The sequence below is a fragment of the Citrus sinensis genome, chromosome 2 (assembly GCF_022201045.2).
Source record: "Citrus sinensis cultivar Valencia sweet orange chromosome 2, DVS_A1.0, whole genome shotgun sequence".
In the NCBI taxonomy this organism is placed as follows: domain Eukaryota; kingdom Viridiplantae; phylum Streptophyta; class Magnoliopsida; order Sapindales; family Rutaceae; genus Citrus; species Citrus sinensis.
Genome location: NC_068557.1, coordinates 7,686,823 through 7,700,108, shown reverse-complemented (window position 1 = coordinate 7,700,108; position 13,286 = coordinate 7,686,823). Strand labels below are relative to the sequence as shown.

Here is a 13,286-nt window from a genome sequence, read left to right as displayed (position 1 = left end):
AAATAATAGTTTGACTCAAATAATAATTAATTTAGATTATGCCCAAAAGCTGTAGGTTGTCTTCAATCTTAAATGTTAATTGACCTGTTAGGCCAAGCATATGCATGAAAGTCTGGTATCACTTTCAGTTGCTTTCTATTTTTTACTTTTTTATATTTGCTCTTGTAGAAGTCAAAAAGGCTTGGTCAAAGACGTGTTGGACAATAAGTATAGCCGGCAATCACTGCTCTTCCAAGAAATAATCATGGAATCATACAAATTTGATATTGAGTAGGTCTTCCGTGAGTTGCACTTTATAATCACGGAACGTAAGGTCAATATGTGAGACCCATTCCACTTGCCTCACTTATTTATTATTTATTTTTGTGTTATTTTTAATGATTGTAAGTTATATTGACTGTAGCTTAAAGATTGTTCATTTATTTTTTAATGTGTGATGTTGCACATGTGAGATATTAATACACCAACTTATTGTTTACACATTAAATTTAGTATTTAAGCACCATTCGCTAGTTATTCTGTGTTCATCGCACACATACAAAAGATGCATCAATACGCACTATTAGGAGACAATTTGTGTTAGATCGACTCAAATGTTTTGCCGCCACAAATTTTGTGTTACACTTCATAATAAATGTTAAATCGAGTAACGTTACACCCAAAAAAGAAAAAAAGAAAAAAGAAATTCATAGCAAAGTTGGAGCCGGAAGAAAGAAGACAAATGCCGTTTATGTAGCTTGCTTGACTTAAAAGTCTTCGTGACCCTTTTTTCTCTTCTTCTGCCGTCTCCCTCACACAATTGCAAACACACAGAGCATGGCTAGCTGCAGCCTCCGCTGCTTGTTTCCCATTCTTTCCCTTCTTATTAGCGTACACATCGTCCCAACTTCGGCTGCAACAACGGGAAATTGTTCCGTAAGGGCCAGCAATATTTACTGTTTGGATTCGGGCCTTCCCTCTACATGGTACAACAACAATTCTGTCATCATGAATGGATGGCAGATGAGAGTATTCCTCTTATTACAGGACGCCGGTGATTTTGATTTTTATTGTGGGTTTTACTGCAATGGGACCTGCAATTCTTATGTTTTTTCAGTTGTTGCCGTTAGAGGGAATGATCCCAGAGTGGTCTGGTCAGCTAACAAAGACCGCCCGGTAAAAGCAAACGCGATGGTGCAGCTAAAGACGGACGGTTTGGTGCTGAGAGATTCGGATGGCACCCAGATATGGGCGAGCAACCACTCAGGTAACTCCGTTAACTGGATGAACCTTGACCCCGATGGAAATATTGCTCTCTTTAACAATGAAAGCAAAATAATTTGGAAATCCTCCGCTGAAAAGATATCATTCAGTCCACCACCACGTCCCCCTATCACTCCAAACCCAACATTAGCACCAGAAGGAAATGCACCACCACCTGTCACGGGCATAGCACCAACAGAAGAGAACAGGCCAAAATCACCCAAAAAAGGGGGAACAAAATTGGTGGCGGTAGTAGCAGGATCAACCGCTGGTGGGCTTCTGATTATCTGTATTGTAATTGCATTGTATATTGTGAAAGTTCGGAAGAACGTAGAGGAGGAGGAACATTTGGAAGATGACATGAAACAAGTTCCTGGATTACCTGTGAGGTTTTCATATGAAGATCTACAAATTGCGACAGAAGATTTTAAAGAGAGACTTGGAGGAGGGGGGTTTGGAACTGTGTTCAAGGGAGTATTAAAAGACGGCTGTAAAATTGCTGTAAAGCGTCTGGATAGAATGGAGCAGGGGATGAGGGAGTTCGTAGCAGAAGTTGAGACCATCGGTAGCTTGCATCATTTCAATCTTGTGAGATTGATTGGCTTTTGCGTAGAGAAATCCCGCAGGCTTCTTGTTTATGAGTACATGAGCAATGGCTCCTTGGAAAAATGGATTTTTGTCAGAGATCCGAGACCTTGTCTTGACTGGCAAACTAGGAAGAAAATAATACTTGATGTAGCCAAAGGATTGACTTATCTTCATGAAGATTGCCGGAGAAGAGTGGCACATCTTGATATAAAGCCACAAAATATTCTCTTGGATGAAAATTTCAATGCCAAGGTTTCTGATTTTGGGTTGGCTCAGCTAATCGAGAGAGACGAGAGCCTAGTGCAGGCAACAATGAGAGGAACTCCAGGATACATTGCTCCGGAATGGAGGAAATCAAAAATCAGTGTCAAAGTTGACATATATAGCTTCGGAATTGTACTTCTTGAAGTGGTCAGTGCTCGGAGAAACTTAGATCGCTCGCGATCAGAATCTAGCTGCCATCTCCTCAGACTGCTGCAGGAGAAGGCCAAGGAGGACAGACTGTTTGACATCGTGGAAAGTTTCGGCGAAGAGGTGGAAAATCATAGGGATGAAATGATAAGAATGATTAAGATTGGAGCCTGGTGTTTGCAGAATGATCCCGGAAAAAGGCCGTCAATGTCAACCGTGGTGAAGGTGTTGGAAGGAGTAATGGAAGTAGATGCAAACATCAATTACAAATTTGCACAAGCAGTGCCATATGTTTCCATTGTCAATAGTGTTCATGTCTCCTCCAGGCCAACAGAATCTGTTCTTTCTAATCCTAGATGAACATTCATTTTCAGGCACGTTCATCATTGAGATTTGAGTGCAGTCCAAATTCATTAATGAGTATGAGATCCACTGTTTTGTATTCATGAGATTTGATTTTTAAGCTTGTTTTGAGTTCTGTTAATTGTACATTGTGTCATTTATCTCCTTTGGCATTTCATTGTAGTATGCCTGATATGCTTCTTTTTTTTTTATTTTTTTTCCTTCACTATCTGTTAGAATTGTAATGGAGAAAAAGAACCAGTATTTTATATTTGTCACTTGAGCCAAGGATTCAAGCTTACTCATCACTTCAGCTGTGCAATAAATATTACATTTAGCTTTGATATTGCAAGCAAAAGCAGAGGAACAAGGAAAAGAAAAACTGGTAGTAGCGTTAGTCATTTAAATTTATAGGAACAAACTTGGACAGAAGAGAAAGAGTCAAAAAGGAACTAAAATGAATCCAGAAGTAAGAAAACATGCAAAACAGTTTCATGTTTGTAGGAGGAATAAACATTAATACTTTGCTGCCAAAACAAGACACTTTGCACAATTAACATCCTTGTTGACAAATTATTTTTAATCTCTATGTAAATGTCATTAATAAACGGACGTACATGTGCAGGGGTAAAATTGACTTTGCATTCAAATTTCTCAAAATTTGAGAAAAAGTATAGTTACACCCATAAAATTTAGGAAAATAATCATATAAACTTCTAAATTTTCAACAAAGCACACCAAAATTTTCTTTTGACGGAAGTATCTTTTCAATATAGTAACTACAATAATTGACTTTAAAAAAGTTTTAAAAAATATATAATATAATAATTTAATTTGTCGATAGATTAATAATATTAAAATAATTTTATATATATAAATTATTATATTTTTTTATAATACATTTGTATTCATTACAAATATTTTAAATAAATCCTTGGATAAATAGATTTGACAATTAATAAAATATATCTCACGTTCTAATAATATTACAATTATTTTATGTAATATTTAAGATAATTTAAACATTTTATATTTATTTTAATATAATATTTCCATTTATTATAAAAATATAATGTTTCTATTTATTATAAAATTTACTTTCAGATAAGTAATAGATTTTAAAATCTTGAAATTATTTATGCACATATTATTATATTAATTTTTTATTACATTTCTTTTTATTATAAGATATTGGAGTTAATTTTGGGTTAATAGGCCAAATATTATTATAATAAAAAAAAGATCTTGGTGTACCTTACTAAACATTTAGAGGGAACTAGATAATTATTTTCTCAAATTTTAGAAAGTGTAGCCATTCTTTCCCTTAAAATTTGAAGAGAAGAAAAAAAGTTATTTTTTTAACCCTAAATATTCATCTACTAATTTTTTTTTAGGGCATTATAAATCTTTGATTCCCCGTAAAAAAACAGAAACAAAAAGAAAGCAATTTCTATGTAATGTTTTTTTTTTAATTTATATAAGGGTTATTATCAGAAACCTCCCCTGAGGTTTAGCGTATTCTCAGTTTGAGAGATTATATTCGCGTATTATCAGCCACCTCCCCTGATGTTAGTATACTGTTTAGTATAATTTGAGTTGGTGAGGATAAAATGATAATAAAACTCATTAATAATAAAAAATTCTAATAAACTTTAAATTATCACGTTGGATTCCGAGAATGGTTTGAAGTTTGTTCAAATTCATTGGGTTTAAAACCGAAGCAAGCATTTAACCAAAAGATATTAACACTCCACAAAAAAAAAAAATGGTTTGATGTTTGTTCATATCCATTGAGTAAAAACCACAAGCAAGCATTTAATCAAAAGATACTATCAATGCACCAAAAAAGAAAGAGAAATGGGCATCTCCCTGCTCCACTCAAACCAAAGCTACCGAGAACAACATTCCATCCATTTTCTCCATCTATGTTATGTTTTAGTAGAGAAAGAGTGCCATAAGCAAGAAACAATGATGACAAACCCGAAGACGCCAACACCGGGAACGACTGAATCACGACCGCCAGGTGGAAGAAGACTGACCAGTGAGTTTCGTCGTCGACCCACAAACAACCCCAGCTCGTCTAAGCCACGAAAAAGGTATGAAAATAAGCACACCTTTTATAAAAGCAAAACCCATAACCTCACTGGTTCATGCTCTGAAACGATGATGTAATGGTTATTGCTTCGTATGTGTACTGTTAAAGTGGCCAAACTTTTTTTTTTAACTTGTTTCGAACATTTAGTAACTATTTCTCGTTGGTTCATTTTTCAGCCTTATTTACATGGACATTGAGGTTGTGGTTGATAGTGAAGTAATTAAAGTTGGGTCTATAATCCCTGAGCAATATACTTTAAAAAAGCTGTGGGACGACATCAAAGATATGATGTATGAGAAACCGATACGATATGCTGAAAAAGTGAAGTTTCGAGTCACGGTAATAATGGCAGTAACAATTGCAGTTCAATTTCAAGTATTAACTTCAATATTTCACATCACGTCCAATAATTAAAAAAAATTGTAATTGTTTGTTTAATTCATCCAAGTCATTTTAGAAAGTCCAAAGGATGATTTGGTATTTTTATTGACCATTTTGGCACCAAAACATACATGTTATTATCAACGCACAATTCTTTAATTTATGTACAGAAAGATATTTTCCCACGATATGGGTATTTTCGTCATTTTATTAGTCAATAAACGGTCAAACAAACAGGTTATTAACGTCAGGGGAGGTGGCTGATAATATGCGAATACAATCTCTCAAACTTAGAATACGCTAAACCTCAGGGGAGGTTTTTGATAATAACCCGTAAAATTAATAATTTATAAGTCAGTTAACTGTGGAAACAGAACTGTAATAAAGTATTTATCAAGCAAATAAATGAACCACTACGAAAAAGAAACAGATATTTTACTTTATCTTTATCAGTACGTGGATAGTGATACAAAAGTTAATTACCAGAGTGAAGAAGGAAAAAAAAAATCAATTTCAAAATTAATTACAAAGATTTGCATAGATTTGTTGAATAAGAAAGTAGATCAATAATATACCGGTGGTGGGAGTTACTTTCGGTATTATTTAGAAGGCTCCTGCTAGATTCTTGATCTTGCCAACCCAAATCCAAATCAAAAACCGCCGAAACTTTTACAGCAAAACAACAATATACAAGCTCCTCTTTGTCACCGCTTCTTTAGCAAAATTCACAAACTTATTAGTTATTACTCTTTAAATAACCCCACCCCTCACAAAGAGAGAGAGAGAGAGAGACACTCTCTGTACTTCTCTGTTTCTTTACCAACTTTCTTTGGGATTCCTTAGTTACAAGTGAACAGTGACACATACACCTATATAAATGGCGGGTTACAAGCCTGATGAGGAGTATGATTACCTTTTCAAGTTGGTTTTGATTGGGGACTCAGGCGTTGGTAAATCCAACTTGCTTTCGAGGTTTACAAAAAACGAGTTTAATTTGGAATCAAAGTCTACTATTGGTGTTGAGTTCGCTACCAGGAGTTTGAGGATTGATAACAAGGTTGTCAAGGCTCAAATTTGGGACACTGCTGGCCAAGAAAGGTTTTTTTTTTTTTTTTTTGGGCTCCTTCTCTCACTTTTACTTGCAACTTTTATTGGGTGTTGGTTGCATGATCTTAACGCTTGTGGGTTTGTGAGCCTGTAGCTGAAACTTGGTGTTCATGTATACTTGATGGGTTTGTGAGGGCATGAGGAGTCTGTTATTTCTTATGGAAATTTTGATTTTGTGCTATGGGTTTTGATAACGTTGTTTTCAATCTGATTCAATATGCAAGTTGGGGTAATTTATCTGGAATTCACGGCTACTTGTGATGATGGGTTTTCTTGTTGATGTCTGAACTTGTTATGGACTCTTGAATTTTGAAATTTTATTGGAGGTTGTATTGTTCTGTTTTTCTTTCTGAAACTATTTTGGGGCTTTTATTTCGATGGTTTTTTTTGGCTTGTGCCTCCTTCTTTTGTTCTTTGGAATACATATACTTTGTTCATGTCTGTGTGATCAAATGATTGAAGCCATAATCATTTATCTTGTAGGGTTAGTAGATATCATCTGGAAAGGGTAGCGATAACAATTGAAATCACTTGATAGGTGTACAAATACCAACTAATTGTCTTATTAGTAATATGTATTTGCAAGGCCTTAACAGTAATGGAAACTTTATATTTGTTTGATACTACTCGTACATTGGAGCTGATAAGAGAGTCCGCATGTATACCCTTGCAATATATATGAGCAATGAGTTGGGTAACGCATAAGGTCTGATATTGTGATTTGTAGATGCATACTTGTGGCATTTCTTAAGGTTTTTGAAATCAGTAATTGCCTTCATCTGTATTCCTAGAGGTGATATGTGACAACATTTGTCTGTTAGTGTGAGGAATCCACTCATCACATAAACTTTGCCTATAATATTTAAAATTGAGGAAAAAAAGGATTTTCATAAAGTTGATTAATGCAGTTACATTTATGGAGGGTTGTTAATATTGGTGACAAACTCAAGGAAGGTTAGAGATGTCTCAGTACTTATTGGAATGAGACTGATGTTGATATTTAAAGAATTAACCTCGTCAATTATTTGGTGTTTTGTCTATGTTGTAGCACCTTCAAGTATGTTTTCTGTTGGTCTCATTTTAGAAATTCAATTGAAAGATGCAGTCCATGTTTTTCCAATCCTGTATGAAACAAATAGTTAAATGTTTACACGGGATGAGAATTGCCGTTACACATAGTTGGTGGAATTCTGTCTTCGCATACTGTGTTCATACACGTAGGTGTCCATGTTGTTTCAGTCATGTATGAAACAAATTGTTAAAGGAGTCACGGTCACACCTGAAGTATGGATTTCTCTCTTTGCATGCTGTGTACACACATGTTGGCTAATTGACAATTTGATAAATTTGTTTGGTCTCAAACCTTTTCTTGGCTAGAGTGGTTGACTGAATCTAATCATGTGATTACTCATCTTAAGCCCATCGATCTTGAGCTGTTCTTTCTTCTCAAACCTTTTCTTGGCTAGAGTGGTTGACTGAATCTAATCATGTGATTACTCATCTTAAGCCCATCGATCTTGAGCTGTTCTTTCTTCTTTGCATTTAAGATGGTCGTATTGGTGTATCAGATTTAGAATATAGTAAGACCATTACCTTCTCCGTTTTCTTTATTATGCTTATAACGCCATTTTGTATCTTTAGTACAGTGAAGGAGCAGTTTAGGGTATCAAAAGGTTTCCTTTGTGCTTTTAAGGTCTTTCTAGACTGGAGAAAAAAGTGATCATCAAATAGTGAATCGGTGATTTCAGGTGGGGTTGATGATACATGTCTTGCTAGCTTATCTGAGTGTAAATTATCCAAAGTTACAAACTGATGGGGTTGATAATAAATTATCCAGACTGGTTTAGGTTCTGATGGAGAAGAATTGGAGAGTGGGAGTTGACTTGCCAATCTGGGTCTGCAAAGTCTACTTTAGATTATAGGACTACAACACTAATTGTTGTTTACAGGACATCGTGATAACTAATTTAAGCTGTAGAATGCCTTAGCCGAAGGCAATCCTTGATACCTGGAAACTTTTTTTCTTTCTTTAAGTTATATAGAAATTAATGTCTAACTAATTGCAGAAGAAGGAACAAAGAGTCATTTCTTTCCCCCCTTTTTTGGATAAGAAACCGGACAAAAAAAAATCATATCAATCCTAATTTCTAGTGATAAAACAAGCATGCAATGTCTGGTAAGTGAATTAAGCATCAGTATACCATCCAAATGGAAAACAAGTACAAGGAATCGTTTAAAGACAATTTGGAATACCTATGTTTGTTTTACACTTCAACAAAATGATATCTATAGCACTCTTCATTACTTAATATATATGGGATTATTTTTTTTTATTTGTTTTGTTATGAATTTTGTTTTATTCAAATTTTATAAGCTATAGTGTCATCATAATGCTCCCCTTGATGAGCTAACTTTTATTTGTTTATGGTTCACAGTGATAATTTTATTCACTTGACCGTTGTGATACAGGGGAAACATGAATTCAATCATCTTATTTTATCATCATATCAAATACTTTTATTGAATATACTACAAATGCTGCAAACTGATCAGGTTCTATAAATTGCTTTGCTTCAAAATGAAAGAAATATAACACACAAGTTTCCAACATTTGTAATTTGCTTCTTTGTTCTATTAGGTACCGTGCAATTACAAGTGCTTACTACCGGGGTGCCGTTGGTGCTTTGCTTGTATACGATGTAACACGACATGCTACATTTCAGAATGTTGGAAGGTGGTTGAGGGAGTTAAGAGAGCACACAGATCCGAACATTATTGTCATGCTCATTGGCAATAAGACAGATCTTCGACACCTTGTGGCTGTCTCAACTGAGGATGGGAAAGCTTTTGCTGAGCAGGAGTCTCTCTATTTCATGGAGACTTCCGCATTGGATGCAACCAATGTGGAAAATGCTTTTACTGAGGTTCTTACTCAGATATACAAGATCGTGAGCAAGAGAGCAGTTGAAGCAGGCAGCAATGGAACTGCTTCCACACTTCCATCTAAAGGAGAGACGATAAATGTCAAAGACGATTCATCCGTTCTAAAGAGAATTGGATGCTGCTCAAACTAGGGAGATATATTCGGTTACCAGATTTTACAGCATTGGGCAATTTACTTGTACATGATCAAAGTAATCTTTGTGTAAAATGAAAAACTACCGTCTGGTAAACTGTTTTGAATTTTTCCTAAAAGGCCTCTCTCAAAGAACTCTAGATTGTCTGTAATAAAACCAACATTTGTGTAATTCATTTGATTACCTGAAACATATGTATTGTATTCTCAATCCTGACAGAGTATTGCCTGTAGACTTTCTTTTTTTGTTTTCTTCAAGGGATTAAATATGAAGTTTGCTAATATGAGCAGGGCATTTGCCACATCTGGTGTATTACTTGACAAATGGTATCTTAACTATGTATCAGCCCAAGCTTCATTATAAAAATGATCGGAATTGCAAATACAGTTCATCTTGGGATGAATCATATTGCGTCAGTTTAAGCTGTTGGTCTTACATTTATTATATAAGCAGTGTTTGTTGTTTCTAAAGGATTTTTTGTATGCAATCTGTAAAACTCTAAAGAACCACAAAAATTTATTTTCTGTAGAAACAAGAATCCTGCAAAACTCGCAACTGACTCTCTGTGAAGTTACAAGTATACCGCTGGTTATAAATGCAGCATACGCATACAATCTACACTTAACTCCCTATGAAAGAGATTGATATTTCCGATGCAGATATCAGAAGTGTAATTCAGTACAGGCAGATGCATCACTAGTTTCCATAGTATCTTTGCTCTTCTGTTTTAAAAGTTTCTGGTGAATTTTCCTTACTGCCAGCCGGATCATTAGTTCTATCCAATCTCCTTGCTGTTGTCTTGGTCCTTGCAACAAATTTCCTTTCCTTTGTTGTTAACATTACTGCACCCACAGACCAAATTGACAGAAAAGGTTAAGACGAATTTTCTTTTCACTCCATCTGCTTCTTTGGTGCTACCGCAGAACTTGTTAGGATTATTTTCTGTGGCAAAGCACCACTACTTGCATTTTGCAGACGTGAAACTGATTGCTTCCAGCACTTAAGTATAGGGTGGTAACATCAGCAAATATTCAATTCCACTTCCACATATCTGATTGGCTTACTGTAATAATCCAAAGCAATTTTAGCACTCTCATTTGGCCTAGCAACACGAGCTGGAAGGTCTTGATCCATTCCAAATTGCATTGCTACTCGATGAGGAAGGTGCTGTTCTATACAGTAAAGCCCCAGTAGTTTGGAAATCCTCAAACATCAAGCAAATGACTGAAATTCCTCACACAAATCAGGATCAACGGATACTCACAATTCCTTTTCTCTATAAAGCTTCGCAAGTTCCAGTTTTCCAGAGTTTTAGCGTAAGGACACCACTCAAAACTCTCATTAGCTGAATCAAGAACGGTCCTCAGTCCTCACATTCTCAACTCCATTCATTATCTTGTGCCATCGAGCATATCTTGGCTGACCATTTTTTATCACTACAGCCTTTGGTCTTAATTCTATAAACCTCTCCCAAGCCTAAAATTGGACTAATTGAAACGGTGAACGTATAGCAATTGCTGATTCACAATCTTCATCCAACTCACAAGAGAGAGAAGCAACAATCTTTTTCTTTCAACAAACTCAAATCTCTATAAATGCTAGCCAGAATAGCTGGTGCAATCGAAATTCTAGTCCCTTTAGCTAAAAGTACAGCAATTAGGCAAGGGCAGTGCGGAAAAACAAACCTTGACAACCACAAGGCAAGAAATGCTTCATGTTTGATTGTACTCTTACTGTTCATGAACTTGCTTGTTCATCCAAGTACTCTGATCTGTCGTCATGTTTGCATTTCTATTCAGTTCCAATCTCAGTTGGTTCGGTCTCACTTCTATTTGCTTGGCTTCATCTGTTTCAAGGATGCTGAAAACTGGAGAGCCTAAAACAGAGTACCCTGAAATCATCATACCTTCTAATGCACGCAGTTGCTCCACCCCAAGAAAAAATGCAACTTTTGGTCTCTGGACACTATTTCTCAGAGAGACCAAGAACCAAACCATAGTTTCTTTTAATTTTATAAGTTGAGTTCAAGATTGCTTCATTTATACCAGCCTTCTTCCATGTGGGTCCATGCAATGCGGCCATTTTTGCAGCCCACCTTTTCCATCTGTGAAAATTCAGCTTGAAAGGCTAACTTTTTGCCTCCAAAGTTGTTGGTATTGACGAAAGACACTGTCAAGGAAGCTCAAAAACTCGGCCTTTAATGGAGTTAATGCAAGGTTTGAGAAACTGGGCGAGCCTCTTTGTTGGATTTCTACCTCCAATTAACGGCACTATCGCGTCTTCTCTCACTTCAACACCAACTACTGATTCAGGGACGAGTCAGAAATTTAGTTCATAGCTGTAACTCAATAATGAATTATATTGTAAATGATCACAACTTTTAACTCATGAAATATTTTAATTAAGTTTACTGGATTAGGTGCTTAAATTTATCAACTCTTATTAAACATTTTAATTAAGTAATCGAACAGTGATTTAAATAATAGATACAATTTAGAAATTTTTTTAATCAAGCGGGCACTTGCCGAATGATAGCACCGTCCCCTAGTTTCCGGTGAATTCTCCATTGATAAAACCGAAAAATGCTCAAGCATGATGATGATGCCTAATGGGTTTGTGGGTTCTGTTTGGAATACAAAATGATTTCCGATAATGTTTTTATATTCTTGTCTGATAAAGGTTTCTGATAATGTTACTTCGGCGTCAAAAGGCAATACTTTTATAAGTTTTATTCATTAAAGAGTGAGCCAATTGCCTTTCCGTAGATTGGTTGTTGCTTACGAATGTTTCTTTTCATGCTGGGCTGCTTCATGAATCATGCCCTATCTTGAAATAAAATAAATGTCGAGTCCTTTTTTGCCCATTGAGTCTCGACCAAACAAGGCATCAATGAATTGTCTGCTGTTGCGGCCCCGAGACCGAAAATGGGCCAATATCAGGAGGGTTTGCTTCTGTTGAAAGCCTCGGCATTTACTGTTTAACTGAGCCTAAAACTCGCCCAATTTCAAAAATATTGGAATTTGGATAAAAAAATGAGAAGTATATAAAATTATAAATGCCGCATAATTATTAGCTGTTTTAAAATTAAATGCCGCAAACTGTTTACTAGACCCGATTTGATCATATCCTGAATAAATAATTTAATAAATGTCTCTGCTCTCTAAAGCTTGAGGCTTCACGTGTTTTGCATGGGGCGTTAATATATTGCAATTTAAAGAAATAAAGAATAGTTAATAAGGTAAAATCAATGGTGGGTAATAACTAAGAACTAAAAGCACCGAGTATTTGGTGTTGCCGCTCGCATCATGATTTGATTCGTGCACGACTTGGGCTCATCATTTGATGTTTGATCAAATCATCAAATACAAGCTGTGCTGGACCACAACACCCCGTTTTAATGGATAAGTTCGAACTTTATCTTTACTAAAACAAGTAATTATCAAACATCAACCGTCATTAAGGATTGCCTATTAAAGATTACTTCGGTTCAATAACTAAAGTCTTAATCATATCAATCATGTAAAAAATAAAGATCCGTAAAGTCTAAGAACACAAAGTTCTGCCGCCCAATAATTGTACTTATTTATATGATGGTTGTTAAGCAAGTGCTCCAATTAATATTATAAACCAATAGTTTGTCGCAACCACATGGTTTTATTTTATTTTTATCACTCAGTGTGAACAAGATAATTAAAGTGCCAATAAATGATAATGACCCTTCAACTTTTAGGCCATGGCCCATTGACATGGTCTTCTTCGCATCGAATATCCAAGATGCCACCACGTGTTATTAATATTAAATTGAAAACACTCAAACGCAAACTTAACTTTATTTTTTTTAAAAAAAAAAAGAAGCAATATCTAATACTTTCTAAGCTTTTAATGTGTTGTTATTATTATTATTATTATTATTATTTGGCTAAATCTTATGAGATATGAGTGAATTTATTTTGAAAGGAGAATGATGATGCATAAGCATATCAAAAGTAACGCGTTTAGAGGGTGGTGTGTAGTTACATCAACTCCTCAATATGGGCATTAAT

The 13,286-nt window shown here is 35.4% G+C and overlaps 2 protein-coding genes across 2 annotated transcripts; both read left to right on the top strand.

Annotated features, from left to right (window-relative positions):
• The first annotated feature begins 308 nt into the window (after positions 1 to 308).
• Positions 309 to 2,924, top strand: LOC102621244 (G-type lectin S-receptor-like serine/threonine-protein kinase SD2-5). The gene has a single exon (XM_052432198.1). It carries the CDS (start codon positions 817 to 819, stop codon positions 2,599 to 2,601), a length of 1,785 nt encoding a protein of 594 aa, XP_052288158.1. The 5' UTR covers positions 309 to 816; the 3' UTR covers positions 2,602 to 2,924.
• A 2,609-nt stretch (positions 2,925 to 5,533) lies between these two features.
• Positions 5,534 to 9,453, top strand: LOC102623792 (ras-related protein Rab11D). Its single transcript, XM_006468920.4, has 2 exons — positions 5,534 to 6,157; positions 8,805 to 9,453. Exons 1-2 carry the CDS (start codon positions 5,937 to 5,939, stop codon positions 9,238 to 9,240), a joined length of 657 nt encoding a protein of 218 aa, XP_006468983.2. The 5' UTR covers positions 5,534 to 5,936; the 3' UTR covers positions 9,241 to 9,453.
• The last annotated feature ends 3,833 nt before the right edge of the window (positions 9,454 to 13,286 follow it).

Bases quoted from the DNA above. Each gene is read 5' to 3' on its own strand.
- LOC102623792 (XM_006468920.4), top strand. From the start codon at position 5,937: ATGGCGGGTTACAAGCCTGATGAGGAGTATGATTACCTTTTCAAGTTG. The intron at 6,158-8,804 runs GTTTTTTTTTTT...TTGTTCTATTAG, and splicing joins GACACTGCTGGCCAAGAAAG to GTACCGTGCAATTACAAGTG.
- LOC102621244 (XM_052432198.1), top strand. From the start codon at position 817: ATGGCTAGCTGCAGCCTCCGCTGCTTGTTTCCCATTCTTTCCCTTCTT.